At 46.2% G+C, this 21,801-nt stretch overlaps 1 protein-coding gene across 4 annotated transcripts in view; it reads left to right on the plus strand.

Moving 5' to 3' along the window:
- Nucleotides 1-21,801, plus strand: part of tanc2a (tetratricopeptide repeat, ankyrin repeat and coiled-coil containing 2a) — a 307,566-nt gene that overhangs the window by 272,002 nt on the left and 13,763 nt on the right. For all 4 annotated transcript variants that reach the window (XM_060942455.1, XM_060942457.1, XM_060942458.1 and 1 more), the window contains 13 exons: nt 6,042-6,273; nt 6,915-7,084; nt 7,396-7,674; nt 15,378-15,709; nt 17,533-17,641; nt 17,778-17,900; nt 18,793-19,029; nt 19,732-19,905; nt 19,994-20,081; nt 20,314-20,447; nt 20,614-20,737; nt 21,185-21,360; nt 21,449-21,581. In XM_060942455.1, the coding sequence (XP_060798438.1) occupies nt 6,042-6,273; nt 6,915-7,084; nt 7,396-7,674; nt 15,378-15,709; nt 17,533-17,641; nt 17,778-17,900; nt 18,793-19,029; nt 19,732-19,905; nt 19,994-20,081; nt 20,314-20,447; nt 20,614-20,737; nt 21,185-21,360; nt 21,449-21,581 (2,311 nt within the window). The remainder of the gene's footprint in view (nt 1-6,041; nt 6,274-6,914; nt 7,085-7,395; nt 7,675-15,377; nt 15,710-17,532; nt 17,642-17,777; nt 17,901-18,792; nt 19,030-19,731; nt 19,906-19,993; nt 20,082-20,313; nt 20,448-20,613; nt 20,738-21,184; nt 21,361-21,448; nt 21,582-21,801) is intronic.

Below are 21,801 nucleotides of genomic sequence, written 5' to 3' on the forward strand. Positions count from 1 at the left end.
TTCTGGACAACAGTCAAGTCAGCAGTCTTCCCCATGATTGTGGTTGTGTGTACTGAACTAGACCGAGAGATACACTGTGTTCATACTGTTTTACTCAAACTCGAAATGAAATATTCTAATATTTTGAGATGTTTTTGTACTGTATGCCATACTGATTAAAATTAAAATAGAAAAATGCTTGAAACATTTTAGTTTATGTGTAATGAGTCTATAATATATAACATTTTCACTTTCTTAAATAACTGTTGGAAAATATTGAACTTTTTCACAATATTCTAATTCTTTGAGATGCACTAGTATATACCGGTATTACACACACACACCACTGAGACCATTTTTATCCAGATGTAAACATATCTGTTGGTGTTAGTGATGGTGATCACTCTAGTAAACACATCTGGAAAACCTGTATCCTCTCAGCACATGATGTTATAATGCACGTGCTCCGTGATCTTCGTGCTCAGCATCCAGTAATCGTAGCGTACAGTGATCCAGACTCCCAGCCACTGATTGAACCTGGAACAGGATCCGGAATAAAGAGACGGAGCTGCGTGCTGCAGGTGGATTACAGAGAACATGTGCGTAAACGCCATCAGGTGGACAGTACAGGGACAAATCCACAGTTCATGATGATGATGATGATGATGATGATGAGCTCTTTGCATGCAATAACTGTCCTCAACAATTATTCGCAACGTGAGAGTGAGAAGTCGAACTTGGATTAAAGGTGATGAGGAGGAACGCTGAACAACTGCTCAAAACGTGACCTGAGTGTAAATTAAAATTGGCTGAACGTGTGTGTGTGTGTGTGTGTGCGGTAATAAGGTTAAAGTGCCATTCCACCATTGGATGTATTCTTTGGCATAAAATACAATATATTTTGACAACATATATAAATGGTATCACTAGATAGAGAAATCATTTAGCTTCAAAATGATATCTCATCTCATTATCTCTAGCCGCTTTATCCTGTTCTACAGGGTCGCAGGCAAGCTGGAGCCTATCCCAGCTGACTACGGGCGAAAGGCGGGGTACACCCTGGACAAGTCGCCAGGTCATCACAGGGCTGACACATAGACACAGACAACCATTCACACTCACATTCACACCTACGCTCAATTTAGAGTCACCAGTTAACCTAACCTGCATGTCTTTGGACTGTGGGGGAAACCGGAGCACCCGGAGGAAACCCACGCGGACAACATGCAAACTCCGCACAGAAAGGCCCTCGCCGGCCCCGGGGCTCGAACCCAGGACCTTCTTGCTGTGAGGCGACAGCACTAACCACTACACCACCGTGCCGCCAGCTTCAAAATGATATATCAAACATAATTTTTTGACAACGACAAGTATATTAATTTTGTGACCAAAGTCACCTACCCTTTTAATTTCCACGCGTGATGTCATCGGCAGGTTCCCCTTCTTGTGTACCACGTGACGTGTGACGTGGCACATATTATCAGCAATGGCGGATAGAACGCGATAAAAATAATACCAATAAATCTAGCTAATACCAATAAATCTAGCTAATACCAATAAATCTAGCTAACTGAAAGACTAACTCAAAATTTTTCGCAATTTTTTTGGCCCCCATATACGAGGAGAAATGACTCTCTCACTTTGGGGGTTTCCTGGTCTAAAAATAGACCGACACGTGGTACACAAGAAGGGGAACCTGCCGATGACATCACGTTTCACTACCGCGCGGAAATTAAAAGGGTAGGTGACTTTGGTCGCAAAATGAATATACTTGTCGTTGTCAAAAAATTATGTTTGATATATCATTTTGAAGCTAAAAGATTTCTCTGTCTAGTCATGTTGTCATAAAATATATTGTATTTTATGCCAAAGAATACATCCAATGGTGGAATGGCACTTTAACATTGAATGAAAATGTTTGAAAAGCTTTGTAGAAATGTAGAAATGCCTTGGTGGTGTGAAAGTGGAGCGAATATCGAATAGAAACACAGTAAAAGAGATTTATTTTACTAATATATACAGGGATCCCAGCTGACTGCGGGCGAAAGGCGAGATGGGCTCCAGCTTGCCTGCGACCCTGTAGAACAGGATAAAGCGGCTAGAGATAATGAGATGGGATGAGATATACAGGGATGTTTATAAATCCGTAGTAATGCGTAGATCACCATTTAGATGTCATTCTGATTCTTCAATAAGCATCGGGTGAAAGCATTGTTCCGAAATAATGTGTCTCTTTGTTTAAAAACAGTGAAATGGGTTTATATGAGTCAAGAATAGCGCTTGATCCAGCCCGTACTGTTCCACACTGTAGTGTGTTTAAGACCCAGGGGTTCTCAACCTTTTCTCGTTTGAGGCCCACCTATTCATACTTGTAACACGTCGGGGCCGATTAAAAAAGATCCCCAGTTATTTTAGCTCATTTATTCTATTAGAATCTAATAATCTATTGTAAAGTGTATTAATGGGATGCGACGTCACGCCCTGTTACAGACTGGAGCCCAAGAATTAAATAAATGCAGTAAAAACAAACTATTTTTAATTGTAGGTATTGTATTTAAAACTGTATGCATGTGCCAGAAGCCAAACCCATGCATGCAGGGCATTCTCACTCATTTTCAAGTGTAGGTCATAAAAAGAATTTTCCTGACACCCAGTTATTTTTGTTCAGTGGCCTGAAAGCCACAGAATTCAAATCGCAGACTTCCAATTTTATTCATTTTTTTAAATAGAACAATTAATGAATTTATCTCCACGTGGCTCTAAATTCTCCGCTGTTTTTTCCTGCTTCACCATGACCCAATACAAGATACTACGTCATGCATCACATCACGTGGTGGGCTTTCCCCGTTCGCGCAAGGCATTGTGGGATACAAATTTGAAACAGGAGAGAAAAATGGAGGACGTGAGTGTGCGAATGAAACGTGAAAGACCGACTACAGTAACAGAAAGAAAGAGAGAAGAAAAGACGTTATGTTATATACGAAGGAAAGGAAACGCAGGACCAAACTAATAAATATGGGCGCTCAGCGAGCACCTCGGTGTGATCAGCTGTTCGTTTAGCGACAGAATGATGGAACTGTCAGTGCACGCTCAAAGGGAAACCTGTAGATGGCAGTAATGCGACACTGTGGATGCCAGCTGCCGTAAAACCCAAAAGAAGAAGAAGAAGGTAAACCTGCGCATGCGCACACGGACTTCCTCTGTCTGCTTGACTGCACGATTTCATGCACGTTATTTGCTTTAATCCCTTCAAATTAAATCACTTCCCAGCCACAGAACAGAATGGCCTGATATTTTGTGAGATATTACAGAAATAAACATATAAAGTTCACCAGTTTTATGAAATCGAAATGCCGTCTCACTTTAAAGATCCAAAAGTGGAGTCTGTTCGATTAACACAAGAACTTATTGCCATGTTTGTGTTCAGCAAACAAGCAAGTTATGAAAACCAAGAAGTGGATATAAGAAACCACTCAATGGGATTAGATCCTCATATGCTAATAAAGAAGGATTTTGGAAAATTACAAGTTGGAAAATTTTCCATCCATTTTCTTCCCCGACATCTCAAACTACCTGGTGCTGCAGAGATCGTTCTACACGGCCACACCGATGAAAACCTGGAAGAACATGGAGGAGAACAACTTTTTATATGGCTGGGTTATAAAGATCTGAGGATCAGGACACGAGATAAATCCTGGATCATTTTTGCCTGCGTAAGGAGGAATTTTTAGGCTTTTTGTACGCATCTTTGTGATGATTGGTAGGACGCTACAGGTTTTAGTATCAGTTGTAAACAAACCACAGCTGCTTGATTCTCAATCCTCCCTGCTCTTCTCTGATTTGTAAATCATTCACAAAGATCCACAGAAACGCCTTTAATTTCCTGGGGATTACACCAGTGGCGGCTGCTGGTTTTTAAAACAGGGGAAGCCCATTTTACGCATTCATCGTAAAACCTGTAGGCCGGATATCAAAGCATAGAAAGGTGTGCCCCATTAGCATAGTGAACTAGACAACCCTACCTAGTGGCAGAAAGTATTTTTGCTTGTACATTTCATGTTATAGTCTGGCTTGCCAGGCTAGTGCCTCATATCCTTAATCAAAAATATCAAACATCCAAAAATCACTGCCTATTCAACGAAGAGCCTTGAACATCATACCCTGATATGCAACACAGAGTCTTTAACACAACACCCAGCTGTGCAACACATCCTTGAACATCTTCTGCAACACAGTCTGGAAATTCATAACCAGGTAGGCTATGCAACACACAGAACCTTGAATATTATACCCAGGTATAACCTATAACACAGAGCCCACCATTCTCTTAACATTACTGAACAATATACACACTTCACATTCATGAACATGAACACTATTTATACACAAATTCTGCCCTCCGCTCCTTTTCCAGAAAATGGTCTGTGACCCTGTCATACCAGCTGGTTGTGCTTTCCAGAGACTTCACCAATTTCTGTTAGCAGCTAGCACTGCAGATCCCAATAAGGCTCAAGCTAGCCTACAACCAGATTGAACTACAAATGAAATAAACGAGTGAATTCACGAATGATCAAACTGATAGAATGGATGAAAGTTAACGGAGCACAATGAGTAATATTTACATTTATTTACAGAGTAATGTACAGAGACATCAATGAGAAGAACTGTTTATATGAAAAGAAATTCGGACAGCACTTTGGCACACGACTACACTTTCTCGACATCCGCTAGGGACTGACTGATCATACTTCCGTGTTCCTCGCCGAAGTACCGCCCTCCTCATGTCTTTCAAACACCACCTCCAATAATCCTTTATCAGCCCGGCTTCTTGTCCCTCCCACTGTCTCGTTTAGTCCCAGAGAACCCCGGCTTCCCTGGAAGTGACGATTTTGTTGATTTTAACCAATAACAACTAGCCGAAATTGGCTGTTCAGAGCCGTCTCGTAGACTGCAACGGATACCCGGCTGCCAGTCAGTGTTGCCAGATACTGCTGACGTTTTCCATCCCAAAATATGTTCAAAACCCGCCAAAATGCACTTAAAACCGCCCAATCTGGCAACACTGCTGCCAGTCCATAGAGCCCATTGAAATAAGAAAGGTTACAGCCTGGCAGCAAAGGTGATTCTCGTAGCGAACTGCAAGTTCGTCAGACATCACTCAAATAAGTTACAGGATAGTTATGAACATAAATACAATCTTGGGCATATATTATTATGTTATGCAAGTTATTGTTTTAATGAGAATTCAACGTCGTAGACGCCGCAGTTTGGGGAGAGAATTTTAGGGGAAGCTCGGCTTCCCTTGTTGTCTCTGAGAAATCGCCCCTGGATTACACGTATTTTTTATATATATATATATATATATATATATATATATATATATATATATATATATGCATTAGTTTACAATATGGCAACCACGATCAAACAGTAAACAAAAGCACACATCTGAGGACTTGAGCGTCTCCTGAACTTCAAAGCATCACGAAATAACGGAAAATGGCGAGAAAAGTCCGTGATTTGTGAAACCAAACCAAACGAAAACTCAGAGGAATTTACAAACCTTTCACAAAGTGATCACTGCAAACTCGAGCGTTCTTCAACTTGGCTCCCTTCCGTCACAGCGAAAGGTTCAGGAGCCACCTTTCTCGTCAACTTTTGGTAAAATCCTTTACTCTTTCACCCTTTATCACTTCACGCGGAACCCAGAAGAAACTTTTATCAGCTTCATGGTTTGTTCGATTCGAGCAGCGCAAAACAACACAAGCGTAGGTCATTTTCACGACTAGCGAGGAGCCCCAGTGATCGTAACGCTTTGTGAACAGTGAGTTCAGCTGACCACCACTTCATGTCTTGGATATCTAATGAGGCGGATGTGATGTCGAATGGAACCCAGCGGTTGTAGCCTACTAAAAATTAGCTTCAACTTACGGAAAAATTTGCGGCCCACTAGATGGCGCTTCGCAGCCCAGTGGTTGAGAAACACTGTTCAAGATGATTCATGCTTTTAATAAACTAATTGGATTTGTTTTTGGTAATTGAATGTGCTCTCGTGTGTGTAGGTGGTGGCGTATCACTACTGCCAGGCGGATAACGCCTACACGTGTCTGGTGCCGGAGTTCGTACACAACATCGCGGCGTTGCTGTGTCGAGCTCCTCAGCTACAGGCGTACAGAGAGCTGCTACTGCGACAGCCGCACCTCCAGAGCCTGCTCAGCCTGCGCTCCTGCGTCCAGGAACCAATCACAGCCTTCAGCCGCGGCCTGCTCGAACCACTGCACGCACTACACAGGGGTGTGTATACATAAACACACACACTGCCCTGTAAATGTATAGAACAATTATGCTACAGCATCAATCTCAGCATTTCGTGAACAAGAGCCTTGACGTCGTTTCTTCACCCAGCTGATCTCTGTTCACGCAAACATCAGTGGGCAGATAATCACGGAGTTTTATTCTGTTGGCTGAACATTTACAACTTGGTCCCCTGCACCTGTTCACGGTGTGGTGAAATCACACCACACCTAGCGTAGCATCTAGCTAACAAGTAGGATGTGCCATGATGATGTCATACACTAGCATGAAACCAGCACAGACTGGTGTGAGGTTAGCGAAGATTAGAACGATCGTAGTATTAGTTCTACAGTCTTGATTTGATTTGACAGTTTTAGCACATTAGCATGGCCTAGCTGGAAGGCTGGTACGGTGTTAGCATAGCATAACTAACTATCAAGGCTACTACTGGTTTAAGGTGTTAGCACAGACTGGCAATAAGGTTAGTTTGCGAAGCTGTGATTGAGTTTGTGTCGGTTCCCTGCAGGTGTGGTGCGTCTCGTCTCGAAATCTATTGGCTGTTGTGTAAATCCGTCATGCACTTCTTCTCATAAAACGCTAAACGTTTCTCCTAAATGTTCTGTATCGTGGTCCTGTTGCAGAGCATAAGGTGGCATGCGATGAAGATCTGATCGTCCTGATCGACGGCCTGAACGAGGCCGAGTTCCACAAACCAGACTACGGCGACACAATCGTCTCCTTCCTGTGTAAAACCATCGAGCGTTTCCCTCCGTGGCTCAAACTGGTGGTGACCGTCAGGACCTCGCTACAGGTGTGTGTATGAGATATATACAGGTTAAAAAAAACAACAACTCCTAGACAATAACAGGGAAAGAAACCTCAAATGACCTTGGTCTTGAGTTTCTTGATAGTTTTAGCATTTTAGCATGTAATGTAGTGTGTTTAAAATAGACTAGCATGATGTTAGCATAGATTGTTGTGCGTGGAATGAAGTTAGTATCAGTAATGCTACCTACATACAGGTTAACCTAGCTTAGCATGGAGTTCATACAGACTGGCGTGAAGTTAGCATAACAAACCACACAACATTTAAGCCCCTCCCCTTCTCTCTTTCTCTGTTAGGAGGTCACTCGACCGCTGCCGTTCCACCGGATCTCTCTGGACCACCTGGATGAGAGTGACGCCATCGACTCGGACCTTCAGGGTTACATCCTGCACCGCCTGCACTCCAGCCAGGAGATCCAGAACAACGTGGCGCTGAATGGGAAGCTGGACAACGCCGCCTTCACCAAACTCAGCGCTCATCTGAAAGGCCTGAGCCGCGGCTCGTACCTGTACCTGAAGCTCACGCTCGACCTGATCGAAAAGGGCTACCTGGTCCTAAAGAGCTCCAGCTACAAGGTCAGCACAACATGGGGTTGGCATGGACCCGTATGCAGTTAGCGTAGGTTTGTGTGAGCGTACGGCAGCCTGAATCAAGGGTAAGCCAGAAAGGAGCTCACCTTAAAGCTCATAGGCAACGGTTTTAATTTTATGCACATTTGAAACTTTATATGTTTAAAAAAAAAAGCTCTCTGTAATTTTCTTCTGGTCCCAAGAAGTATTGTTAATAAGTAATAATTAAAATAAGTTAGCACGGATCGCGGCGAATTTCTGTTCGGCTATTTTCGTAACCACTCGTCACGTGACATCATTTAAGCCAAACAAACCGCTTGAGTTGAGTTTACTTACAGTGCCGTTTGGCTTGAGTGCAGACGTGCGTTCAGGAATTTCCAAAGAAAACCCCCATGCCTTATTGTTGTGCAGTGAACTGTAATAACGGGACCGGTTCAGGAAGAAGTTTTTACCTTTTACTGAGAGAGGAGAAGAGACAGAGTGAGTGGATTGGCTTTTTCCAGAAGAGGAGAAGAGGCGGAGCAAGAGGGTTGGCTTTGTCCGAAAGAGGAGATGAGGCGGAGCGAGAGGGTTGGCTTTTAACGAAAAAGGAGTAGAGGTGGAGCGAGAGGGTTGGCTTTTTCTGAAAGAGGAGTAGAGGCGGAGCGAGAGGGTTGGCTTTTTCCGAAAAAGGAGTAGAGGCGGAGCGAGAGGGTTGTTTTTTCCGAAAGAGGAGATGAGGTGGAGCAAGAGGGTTGGCTTTTTCTGAAAAAGGAGACGAGGCGGAGCGAGAGGGTTGGCTTTTTCTGAAAAAGGAGTAGAGGCGGAGCGAGAGGGTTGGCTTTTTCTGAAAAAGAAGTAGAGGCGGAGCGAGAGGGTTGGCTTTTTCTGAAAAAGGAGACGAGGCGGAGCGAGAGGGTTGGCTTTTTCTGAAAAAGGAGTAGATGCGGAGCGAAAGGGTTGGCTTTTTCTGAAAAAGGAGATGAGGTGGAGCGAGAGGGTTGGCTTTTTCTGAAAAAGGAGATGAGGTGGAGCGAGAGGGTTGGCTTTTTCTGAAAAAGGAGACGAGGCGGAGCGAAAGGGTTGGCTTTTTCTGAAAAAGGAGACGAGGCGGAGCGAGAGGGTTGGCTTTTTCTGAAAAAGGAGTAGAGGCGGAGCGAGAGGGTTGTTTTTTTCCGAAAGAGGAGACGAGGTGGAGCGAGAGGGTTGGCTTTGTCCGAAAGAGGAGATGAGGCGGAGCGAGAGGGTTGGCTTTGTCCGAAAGAGGAGATGAGGCGGAGCGAGAGGGTTGGCTTTTAACGAAAAAGGAGTAGAGGTGGAGCGAGAGGGTTGGCTTTTTCTGAAAAAGGAGTAGAGGCGGAGCAAGAGGGTTGGCTTTGTCCGAAAGAGGAGATGAGGCGGAGCGAGAGGGTTGGCTTTGTCCGAAAGAGGAGATGAGGCGGAGCGAGAGGGTTGGCTTTTAACGAAAAAGGAGTAGAGGTGGAGCGAGAGGGTTGGCTTTTTCTGAAAGAGGAGTAGAGGCGGAGCGAGAGGGTTGGCTTTGTCTGAAAGAGGAGATGAGGCGGAGCGAGAGGGTTGGCTTTTTCTGAAAAAGAAGTAGAGGCGGAGCGAGAGGGTTGGCTTTTTCTGAAAAAGGAGACGAGGCGGAGCGAGAGGGTTGGCTTTTTCTGAAAAAGGAGTAGATGCGGAGCGAAAGGGTTGGCTTTTTCTGAAAAAGGTGATGAGGTGGAGCGAGAGGGTTGGCTTTTTCTGAAAAAGGAGATGAGGTGGAGCGAGAGGGTTGGCTTTTTCTGAAAAAGGAGACGAGGCGGAGCGAAAGGGTTGGCTTTTTCTGAAAAAGGAGACGAGGCGGAGCGAGAGGGTTGGCTTTTTCTGAAAAAGGAGTAGAGGCGGAGCGAGAGGGTTGTTTTTTTCCGAAAGAGGAGACGAGGTGGAGCGAGAGGGTTGGCTTTGTCCGAAAGAGGAGATGAGGCGGAGCGAGAGGGTTGGCTTTGTCCGAAAGAGGAGATGAGGCGGAGCGAGAGGGTTGGCTTTTAACGAAAAAGGAGTAGAGGTGGAGCGAGAGGGTTGGCTTTTTCTGAAAAAGGAGTAGAGGCGGAGCAAGAGGGTTGGCTTTGTCCGAAAGAGGAGATGAGGCGGAGCGAGAGGGTTGGCTTTGTCCGAAAGAGGAGATGAGGCGGAGCGAGAGGGTTGGCTTTTAACGAAAAAGGAGTAGAGGTGGAGCGAGAGGGTTGGCTTTTTCTGAAAGAGGAGTAGAGGCGGAGCGAGAGGGTTGGCTTTTTCCGAAAAAGGAGTAGAGGCGGAGCGAGAGGGTTGTTTTTTCCGAAAGAGGAGATGAGGTGGAGCAAGAGGGTTGGCTTTTTCTGAAAAAGGAGACGAGGCGGAGCGAGAGGGTTGGCTTTTTCTGAAAAAGGAGTAGAGGCGGAGCGAGAGGGTTGGCTTTTTCTGAAAAAGAAGTAGAGGCGGAGCGAGAGGGTTGGCTTTTTCTGAAAAAGGAGACGAGGTGGAGCGAGAGGGTTGGCTTTTTCTGAAAAAGGAGTAGATGCGGAGCGAGAGGGTTGGCTTTTTCTGAAAAAGGAGATGAGGTGGAGCGAGAGGGTTGGCTTTTTCTGAAAAAGGAGATGAGGTGGAGCGAGAGGGTTGGCTTTTTCTGAAAAAGGAGATGAGGTGGAGCGAGAGGGTTGGCTTTTTCTGAAAAAGGAGTAGAGGCGGAGCGAGAGGGTTGTTTTTTTCCGAAAGAGGAGACGAGGTGGAGCGAGAGGGTTGGCTTTGTCCGAAAGAGGAGATGAGGCGGAGCGAGAGGGTTGGCTTTGTCCGAAAGAGGAGATGAGGCGGAGCGAGAGGGTTGGCTTTTAACGAAAAAGGAGTAGAGGTGGAGCGAGAGGGTTGGCTTTTTCTGAAAAAGGAGTAGAGGCGGAGCAAGAGGGTTGGCTTTGTCCGAAAGAGGAGATGAGGCGGAGCGAGAGGGTTGGCTTTGTCCGAAAGAGGAGATGAGGCGGAGCGAGAGGGTTGGCTTTTAACGAAAAAGGAGTAGAGGTGGAGCGAGAGGGTTGGCTTTTTCTGAAAGAGGAGTAGAGGCGGAGCGAGAGGGTTGGCTTTGTCTGAAAGAGGAGATGAGGCGGAGCGAGAGGGTTGGCTTTTAACGAAAAAGGAGTAGAGGTGGAGCGAGAGGGTTGGCTTTTTCTGAAAGAGGAGTAGAGGCGGAGCGAGAGGGTTGGCTTTGTCTGAAAGAGGAGATGAGGCGGAGCGAGAGGGTTGGCTTTTAACGAAAAAGGAGTAGAGGTGGAGCGAGAGGGTTGGCTTTTTCTGAAAGAGGAGTAGAGGCGGAGCGAGAGGGTTGGCTTTTTCCGATAAAGGAGATGAGGCGGAGCGAGAGGGTTGGCTTTTAACGAAAAAGGAGTAGAGGCGGAGCGAGAGGGTTGGCTTTTTCCGAAAAAGGAGTAGAGGCGGAGCGAGAGGGTTGTTTTTTCCGAAAGAGGAGATGAGGTGGAGCGAGAGGGTTGGCTTTTTCTGAAAAAGGAGACGAGGCAGAGCAAGAGGGTTGGCTTTTTCTGAAAAAGAAGTAGAGGCGGAGCGAGAGGGTTGGCTTTTTCTGAAAAAGGAGATGAGGCGGAGCGAGAGGGTTGGCTTTTTCTGAAAAAGGAGTAGATGCGGAGCGAAAGGGTTGGCTTTTTCTGAAAAAGGAGATGAGGTGGAGCGAGAGGGTTGGCTTTTTCTGAAAAAGGAGATGAGGCGGAGCGAGAGGGTTGGCTTTTTCTGAAAAAGGAGTAGAGGCGGAGCGAAAGGGTTGGATTTTTCTGAAAAAGGAGACGAGGCGGAGCGAGAGGGTTGGCTTTTTCTGAAAAAGGAGTAGAGGCGGAGCGAGAGGGTTGTTTTTTTCCGAAAGAGGAGACGAGGCGGAGCGAGAGGGTTGGCTTTTTCTGAAAAAGGAGACGAGGCGGAGCGAGAGGGTTGGCTTTTTCTGAAAAAGGAGTAGAGGCGGAGCGAGAGGGTTGGCTTTTTCTGAAAAAGGAGACGAGGCGGAGCGAGAGGGTTGGCTTTTTCTGAAAAAGGAGACGAGGCGGAGCGAGAGGGTTGGCTTTTTCTGAAAAAGGAGTAGATGCGGAGCGAAAGGGTTGGCTTTTTCTGAAAAAGGAGACGAGGTGGAGCGAGAGGGTTGGCTTTTTCTGAAAAAGGAGACGAGGTGGAGCGAAAGGGTTGGATTTTTCTGAAAAAGGAGACGAGGCGGAGCGAGAGGGTTGGCTTTTTCTGAAAAAGGAGATGAGGTGGAGCGAGAGGGTTGGCTTTTTCTGAAAAAGGAGACGAGGCGGAGCGAAAGGGTTGGCTTTTTCTGAAAAAGGAGACGAGGCGGAGCGAGAGGGTTGGCTTTTTCTGAAAAAGGAGTAGAGGCGGAGCGAGAGGGTTGTTTTTTTCCGAAAGAGGAGACGAGGTGGAGCGAGAGGGTTGGCTTTGTCCGAAAGAGGAGATGAGGCGGAGCGAGAGGGTTGGCTTTGTCCGAAAGAGGAGATGAGGCGGAGCGAGAGGGTTGGCTTTTAATGAAAAAGGAGTAGAGGCGGAGCGAGAGGGTTGGCTTTGTCCGAAAGAGGAGATGAGGCGGAGCGAGAGGGTTGGCTTTTAACGAAAAAGGAGTAGAGGTGGAGCGAGAGGGTTGGCTTTTTCTGAAAGAGGAGTAGAGGCGGAGCGAGAGGGTTGGCTTTTTCCGAAAAAGGAGTAGAGGCGGAGCGAGAGGGTTGTTTTTTCCGAAAGAGGAGATGAGGTGGAGCAAGAGGGTTGGCTTTTTCTGAAAAAGGAGACGAGGCGGAGCGAGAGGGTTGGCTTTTTCTGAAAAAGGAGTAGAGGCGGAGCGAGAGGGTTGGCTTTTTCTGAAAAAGAAGTAGAGGCGGAGCGAGAGGGTTGGCTTTTTCTGAAAAAGGAGACGAGGCGGAGCGAGAGGGTTGGCTTTTTCTGAAAAAGGAGTAGATGCGGAGCGAAAGGGTTGGCTTTTTCTGAAAAAGGAGATGAGGTGGAGCGAGAGGGTTGGCTTTTTCTGAAAAAGGAGATGAGGTGGAGCGAGAGGGTTGGCTTTTTCTGAAAAAGGAGACGAGGCGGAGCGAAAGGGTTGGCTTTTTCTGAAAAAGGAGACGAGGCGGAGCGAGAGGGTTGGCTTTTTCTGAAAAAGGAGTAGAGGCGGAGCGAGAGGGTTGTTTTTTTCTGAAAGAGGAGACGAGGTGGAGCGAGAGGGTTGGCTTTGTCCGAAAGAGGAGATGAGGCGGAGCGAGAGGGTTGGCTTTTAACGAAAAAGGAGTAGAGGTGGAGCGAGAGGGTTGGCTTTTTCTGAAAGAGGAGTAGAGGCGGAGCGAGAGGGTTGGCTTTGTCTGAAAGAGGAGATGAGGCGGAGCGAGAGGGTTGGCTTTTAACGAAAAAGGAGTAGAGGTGGAGCGAGAGGGTTGGCTTTTTCTGAAAGAGGAGTAGAGGCGGAGCGAGAGGGTTGGCTTTTTCCGAAAAAGGAGATGAGGCGGAGCGAGAGGGTTGGCTTTTAACGAAAAAGGAGTAGAGGCGGAGCGAGAGGGTTGGCTTTTTCCGAAAAAGGAGTAGAGGCGGAGCGAGAGGGTTGTTTTTTCCGAAAGAGGAGATGAGGTGGAGCGAGAGGGTTGGCTTTTTCTGAAAAAGGAGACGAGGCAGAGCAAGAGGGTTGGCTTTTTCTGAAAAAGAAGTAGAGGCGGAGCGAGAGGGTTGGCTTTTTCTGAAAAAGGAGACGAGGCGGAGCGAGAGGGTTGGCTTTTTCTGAAAAAGGAGTAGATGCGGAGCGAAAGGGTTGGCTTTTTCTGAAAAAGGAGATGAGGTGGAGCGAGAGGGTTGGCTTTTTCTGAAAAAGGAGATGAGGCGGAGCGAGAGGGTTGGCTTTTTCTGAAAAAGGAGACGAGGCGGAGCGAGAGGGTTGGCTTTTTCTGAAAAAGGAGTAGAGGCGGAGCGAGAGGGTTGTTTTTTTCCGAAAGAGGAGACGAGGCGGAGCGAGAGGGTTGGCTTTTTCTGAAAAAGGAGACGAGGCGGAGCGAGAGGGTTGGCTTTTTCTGAAAAAGGAGTAGAGGCGGAGCGAGAGGGTTGGCTTTTTCTGAAAAAGGAGACGAGGCGGAGCGAGAGGGTTGGCTTTTTCTGAAAAAGGAGACGAGGCGGAGCGAGAGGGTTGGCTTTTTCTGAAAAAGGAGACGAGGCGGAGCGAGAGGGTTGGCTTTTTCTGAAAAAGGAGACGAGGCGGAGCGAGAGGGTTGGCTTTTTCTGAAAAAGGAGTAGAGGCGGAGCGAGAGGGTTGGCTTTTTCCGAAAAAGGAGTAGAGGCAGAGCGAGAGGGTTGTTTTTTTCCGAAAGAGGAGACGAGGTAGAGCGAGAGGGTTGGCTTTTTCTGAAAACGGAGACGAGGCGGAGCGAGAGGGTTGGCTTTTTCTGAAAAAGGAGTAGAGGCGGAGCGAAAGGGTTGGCTTTTTCTGAAAAAGGAGACGAGGTGGAGCGAGTGGGTTGGCTTTTTCTGAAAAAGGAGATGAGGTGGAGCGAGTGGGTTGGCTTTTTCTGAAAAAGGAGTAGAGGCGGAGCGAGAGGGTTGTTTTTTTCCAAAAGAGGAGACGAGGTAGAGCGAGAGGGTTGGCTTTTTCTCAAAAAGGAGTAGAGGTGGAGCGAGAGGGTTGGCTTTTTCCGAAAGAGGAGACGAGTTGATTGTGCACGTGAAGCCAGAGGGTTGGCTTTTTCCGGAAGAGGAGAAGAGGCGGAGAGAGTGGATTGTGCGCGTGAAATGAAATCAAGCAGTCGAAGAAGAAACGGAGCAGCAACACTCAAGCAAAAAGGAGAAGATTGGAGGTAAACATTTTTGCTTTTGCTTGCAATTGACAAGTCAAGAATTCTGAGGGATCCTGTACAATCACTGTGGAAATGAGACAAACGGATATTTCCTCGCTTAGAGTCGGCTATAAATAGTATAATGCCGCGGATGGCAGGCTAATGTGGCCTACCGGCACGCTGTCCAGTAATCGTTCCCGATATCCACTAGGGAAGGCGGGTTAATTATTCTTCAAAAGGGCTCTTATTTAGTATTATGATGAAAGTAGGAATTTATCATAACTACCAGGATAAATCATTTGGGTGCGAGTCTTGTTGAGGTCCAGGGTCACCGCGATCAGAGTCGGCCGAGTCGCTGTCCGATTCCGAGGCCGCACGGTCAAACCAGTGAGCCACATTCACCGATTGCTTTGCAACGGCCATAGGGTCATACAGATACGGTTTCACCTCTCGATATTCAGTTTGGAGAGTTCCTACTTCAAAATCGCTCTCGCTTTCAGACATTTTACACAACCTCTCACGACCAACGTCCGTACGCGTGTGCTCGGTTCGCAGGTAAACACAGAGCTGCTCCCGGTCTGTTTGGCTTAAATGACGTCACGACGACGCCCCCTGGCGGTGAAAGCGCGCATAAGTGAGATGTAAACGAACCTTCGGAAATTGGGCAAAACAGTATATTTTAACCATTTTATTCAATTTTAGACACCAGGAAGATTGAATTCACTTTTTGGGTCGTTCTTCTAGACAATAAAGGTGATATTCTACGTTTCACCTCTGACCCTTGCCTATGACCTTTAAGTTTTAGCATGTTAGCAAAACCTAACATAGCCTGAGATACCGCTGTGAGATTAGTATAGTTAGCACAGATCTGTATGTGTAGGATTTGTAGTATTACTTCATGGTGTTTGTTTCTTTCGGGCTCAGGTGGTGCCGGTGAGCCTGGCGGAGGTCTACCTGCTGCTGCTGAACATGCGTTTCCCCACGCAGTCGTCGTTTGAGCGAGTGTTGCCGCTGCTCAACGTGGCCGTGGCGTCTCTGCACCCGCTGACGGACGAGCAGGCATTGGGGACGGTGAACGCCGGGGTCGTACGTGGCACGGCGCTCCACTGGGACGACTTCCAGCAGCGCGCCGAGCTCCTCGCACCCTTCCTCATGAAGAGGAGGGACGGCACACGCATGTTCGTCCACGCCTCCTTCAGAGAGTGGCTCATCTGGAGAGAGGACGGAGAGAAGACCAAGTTCCTCTGTGACCCCAGGTCAGAGGTCAAAGGGAATGATTCCTTTCACATCCCGTTATCAAATGCGTGTACATGATGAATGGTATCAGCTTTAGGCAGCGCAATTAATCATCATTCATTATCACGATAATTACTGACCACAATATTAATTAGCGGAGCTACAGATGATGTCAGATATCAGGTTTAATTAAAGCATATTAAAAGTACACATAATTAATTATTTCTTCTATCGAGCACAACAAACATTTCCATGTTTCCTAATGTAATAAATATTGGGCTTAATATACGGTATATAATGTAAATATTACTGTGTATATAAATATGTAAGTAAATATAAGAAAATATTAAATAAGTAAAATACTATAAAAATTATAAGTAAATATTACTGTAAATATTGTATTTAATATACTGTTTATTTTAAATTTTCATTGTGTTTACATGACAAACAAATTGTCATATTTTCTAATGCTTAGCTTTTAAAGATGCGCATAATTAGATACATTTAAAAAATTATCCTTATTTTTTATTTACAGTAAAATTAAGGGCCCGTTTACACGAGGACGCTGTCGGGTAAAAACGACTAAATATTTTATCGGAAGTGCCTTTCGTCAACACGGGGACGGCGTTTCCGAGGCTGAAAAACGGAAAAAATTGAAAACGCCTTCCAGAGTGGATAAGTTAAAAACAGCCCCCGTTGCATATCCGTCTAAACTACCCAATACGCCAAACTCTGCTCGGATCTGCTCACGTCGGGTACGCGTTTACGTCATACATATGTCATATACTGTACATGCCAACCCGGGAAGTAAGAAAGTAAGTAAAAAAGTAAGAGCATGTCTGATTACATCGATCCAACGGACCTTCAAGCTGCTCTGGCAGCTTTAATAAACGTCCAGGAGTCCTTCGAACATCTATACCGAATCTGCACATATACCGTTAATGAACAGAGGCGGGTATAGTATGCTCTTACTTTTTTACTTACTTTCTTACTTACCGTAGCCAGAGTAGTCAAAGTTTTCGCGGCGCAGATGTGCAGATCAGACAAGACGGAAGACGTTGCGCATGCGTGCAGACATAGCGGAGGTCTTTCACAGCGCCACCTAGCCGCCTGGCATGCACATCCAATTGGATTCCACACATTTATGCGTCACCGTATAGACGCAGATTTCCTCCTTGAAAACGGTCGTGTAGACGCGGAAAAAAGTGAGAACGAAAACGGACTTTTGCGTTTTTGTTTCAGACCGTCCCCGTGTAAAGTGGGCCTAATTCCTAGGGTATTGTTTTTTTGCTTATTTGTTTGTCTGTGATTAGTATAATTTTGTTTATACATAGAATGAAAAGCTACACTTTAATTAAATATATTTGTTATCGACTATATATTTGTTTTAACTAATTAGCTATTAGTATAATTTTGCTTGTTCTTATTATTTCAGAATAGACTTAAATATATCCTACATATTTTAATATTTTATTTTAATTTAATTATTTGTATTTGTTTACTTGTTTAAATAATATAGGTTAATTATGTAGAAAGTAAATGAAAAAATTTTTTTGTTTGTTTAAAGAGAAAGTCGAGCGTCTCTGGAAATCGGAATTTTTGTAAGGTGCTCAGAATTTAAAGTTAGAAATGAAAAAAAAAACCACGTCAAACCTACTCAACACTATGGGGCTAAATTAAATTTTTTTTTTGTTTGTGTGTTTTGTTTTTTCAATTTAATGACCTATAAATTTGGGGAAAAAATTCAATTTTGTGAAGGTCACAAAAGGGCATTTATAATCATGCAAAAAATTTTTATGTATTAATTGTGACATCATGATTTTGTGTGTGTGTGTGTGTGTAGGAGCGGTCACACACTGCTGGCCTTCTGGTTCTCGCGGCAGGAAGGCAAACTGAACCGCCAGCAAACCATCGAGCTCGGCCACCACATTCTCAAAGCACACATCTTCAAGGCAAACACACACACACACACACACACACACACTGCTTATTCATTTAAGCTTAGACAGACACAAAGTTAACACACACACAGATTTACATTCAGAATCACAGGAATGCTTATAGTGATGGACTGTTTGTTTCCTGCAGGGTCTGAGTAAGAAGGTCGGGGTTTCCTCGTCTGTGCTGCAGGGGCTGTGGGTGTCGTACAGTACAGAGGGTCTGTCTGCTGCTCTCGCATCCCTGCGCAACCTCTACACCCCCAACATCAAGGTAACACCATCACCACCATCACTTACACTAACACACTGTCTCACCATCACCAACTCCACCATCACCAATTCCACCAACACCATCTCACCATCACTAACACAGTCTCACCATCACCAACACCGTCTCACCAACACCGTCTCACCAACACCGTCTCACCAACACCGTCTCACCAACACCGTCTCACCATCACCAACACAGTCTCACCAACACCGTCTCACCAACACCGTCTCACCATCACCAACACAGTCTCACCATCACCAACACCGTCTCACCATCACCAACACCATCTCACCATCACCAACACAGTCTCACCATCACTAACTTCACAATCACTAACACCATCATCAACACCATCTCACCATCACCAACTTCACCAACACCATCTTACCATCACCAACTTCACCACCATGAACACCATTACTAACGCCATCACCAACACCGTCTCGCCATCACCAACTCCACAATCACTAACACCATCAACACCATCTCACCATCACTAACTTCACCAACACCATCTCACCATCACCAACTTCACCACCATGAACACCATTACTAACACCATCACCAACACCGTCTCTCCATCACCAACCCCGTCTCTCCATCACCAACACCACCATTACTAACACCATCACCAACACCGTCTCACCATCACCAACACTACCATCACTGACACCAACCAACACCACCATCTCACCATCACAATACCACCATCATTAATACCAGCACTCCTCACCATCACAAACACTGTCCCACTATCACTCACACCAACCCCGTCTCTCCATCACCAACTCCACTATCACCAATGCTGTCTCACCATTGTCAACACCACCTCACCAACACCATCACCAATCACATTTGACTCCTGTCTCTCTCTCTCTCTCTCTCGATGTAGGTCTCTCGTCTGCTCATTCTGGGCGGAGCCAATGTGAACTACCGTACGGAGGTGTTGAACAATGCTCCGGTGCTGTGTGTGTACGCACACCTGGGGTATGTGGAGATGGTGACGCTGTTGCTGGAGTTTGGTGCTGATGTTAACGGCGCATCAGAGAGCGGCCTCACACCGCTGGGCTACGCAGCCGCCGCTGGTCACCTGACCATCATCACCACCCTCTGCTCCAAAAACGCAAAGGTCAGTGAGGGGGTTAGAACGGCGATGGTGGAGGTTGAGTGAGCAGCTCTGCTTTAACAGTGTAACACTGAATTTACCAAACTGTCAGTGTGGGGGTCATCCACCAGATAAACACCAACACTGACCTTACTTTCAGCATGTGGCTCATTCTCCGGACCTGCACAGTAGTGCTGAAGGAAGGAAGGAAGGAAGGAAGGAAGGAAGGATGGATGGATGGATGGATGGGTTTGTAAAGGATATATAGAAGAATGGGTGGTTGGAGTTGTAAAGGATGGATGAATAATTTTTGTAAAAGTTGGATGGTTGGTTCAGTGTCTTTTTGTAAAGGATGGATGGAGTAGAAAAGAAAGGATTGATAGATGATTGGATAAAAGGATTTGTAAAAAATGATGGAGGGATGGAGAGAGCTCTGAAAGATGGATGGAGTTGGAAAGGGTGGATGGATTTGTGAAGGATAAATGGATGCATGGACGAGTCAAACGTTGGATAGATGGATGATTGGATTTGTGATGGATGGATGGATGATGGCTGGATGACAGGTGTATTGATCAAAGAATTTGTGAAAGATGGATGGATTGTCTGATTTCTCTTCTTCAGTATTTCATTCTGTTTAGAGATGTTCTCCGAGTTACAGATGACGAACAGATTTTATGTTAATGAAGTGTGTGTGTGTGTGTGTGTGTGTGTGTGTGTGTGTGTTAGGTGGACCACGTGGACAGGAACGGCCAGTGTCCTCTGGTGCACGCGGCTCTGAGGGGACACCTGGAGGTGGTGAAGTTCCTGCTAGAGTGTGAGTGGAGCTCTGAGGTGGCGTTCAGCAAAACACACGCTGTACAGCAGGCTCTTATAGCAGCGGCTAGCATGGGTTATACTGAGGTACACACACACACACACACACACACACACACACACACACACTCACTCGGCCTAGACCATGCACTAACACTCCTGTGTGTTTGTGTAGATTGCGTCGTACCTGTTGGACCTTAAAGATGAAGATGAGGAAGAGCGGCCTCACATCAACAGCTTCGACACACTGTGGGGAGAAACAGGTGTGTGTGTGTGTGTGTGTGTGTGTTTGTGTGTGTGTGTGTGTGTGTGTGTGTGTGTGTGTGTCTTTAAAAGTAAAGAAATATCACACGTTTTCTAAAAATGTATCTCTATCTGTCTTTCTCTTTGTCTCTTTCTTACTAATTTCTGTTACTGTCTCTGGTTGTTCCTCTGTCTGTCTGTCCATCTGTCTGTCTGTCTGTCTGTCCGTCTGTCTGTCTGTCTTACTCTCAGCTCTGACTGCAGCAGCAGGCAGAGGGAAGTTGGATGTGTGCAGGTTGTTGTTGGAGCAGGGAGCCATCGTGTCTCAGCCTAACCGCCGTGGCATCGTCCCGCTGTTCAGCGCCGTCCGTCAGGGCCACTGGCAGGTGAGACAGACAGACACACACACACACACACACACACACACTCACTCACTCACTCACTCACTCACTCACTCACTCCTATAGCATAGGACTGGTCCTCCTTTAAGTTCGTACTTTGGTGACAGAGTTAAGCTGATATGTTTATCATTTGTGTGTGTGTGTGTTCTAGATTGTGGAGCTGCTTCAGAATCACGGTGCCGATGTGAACATGGCGGATAAACAGGGCCGCACTCCTCTGATGGTCGCCGCGTCTGAGGGCCATCTGGCCACAGCGGAGTTCCTGCTAGAGCAGGGTGAGTGTGTGTTCTCCCAACACGCTAACGCGAGCACCGGAGCACATCCACGGACAGGACAGTTGAGAGCTGAGAAAGCGTTGATTAATTTTTTACAACAGCAGCTTTGACACTGGTGCAGCAGCAAATCACAGCTTATTATTATTATTATTATTATTGTTGACTAAATTGTTACTAAATTACGTGTCATGTACATGACATATGATATAACATTAACCAGCTTCCGTGTGGTAACAGTAACGCCACCCCATCAAACCACCACGTTGTTGATTATTTTCCAATAACAGCACAACACAGCATGGAGTGTTTGTGTTTTATTCCTTCCATCTTGTGCCTATTCATGTTGGAGATTGTGATTTTTTTTTCCTTTTCTGAGAAAGTTGTTTTACAAAGAAGAAATTATTATACACCGTCTCTTATCTCTGACTTATGTGGCTCCGCCCACAGGTGCTTCACTGGCGCTGATGGATAAGGAGGGGCTCACAGCTCTGAGCTGGGCGTGTCTGAAAGGCCACCTCCCATTGGTCCGTGCATTGGTGGAGAGAGGAGCGGCAACGGCGCACGCCGACAAGAGCGGCCGGACACCGCTGGACCTCGCTGCCTTCTACGGAGACTCGGAAGTGGTGAGGGCATTTCCCTTGCCCTTATATGGATTTCCTGTACCATAGTAGTGGGACTGAAATGCAAAGCCTTTGTGTGTGTCTGGCACAGGTACAGTTCCTCGTGGAACACGGTGCCATGATCGAGCATGTGGACTACAGCGGTATGAGGCCTCTGGACCGAGCCGTGGGCTGCAGGAACACATCGGTGGTGGTGGCCCTGCTGAAGAAGGGTGCCAAGATAGGTAAGAGAAAGAGACAGGTGAAAAAGACAAGAACAAGGAATGAAGCAGGAGGAAGTGTGTAACATGTTGACGCTGTGAAGGGGAACACACCAGCGCACTAACACGAACAATCAGTTTCTCTATGTACGAAACATCTCCATGTGAGATCTCAGGACAGGAGAGAGAGAGTGCTTTTAAATATTAATTAGCTTAAAATGTGACTCAGCTGTGTGTGAGTGTA

Source organism: Neoarius graeffei, chromosome 16 (assembly GCF_027579695.1).
Source record: "Neoarius graeffei isolate fNeoGra1 chromosome 16, fNeoGra1.pri, whole genome shotgun sequence".
NCBI lineage: Eukaryota > Metazoa > Chordata > Actinopteri > Siluriformes > Ariidae > Neoarius > Neoarius graeffei.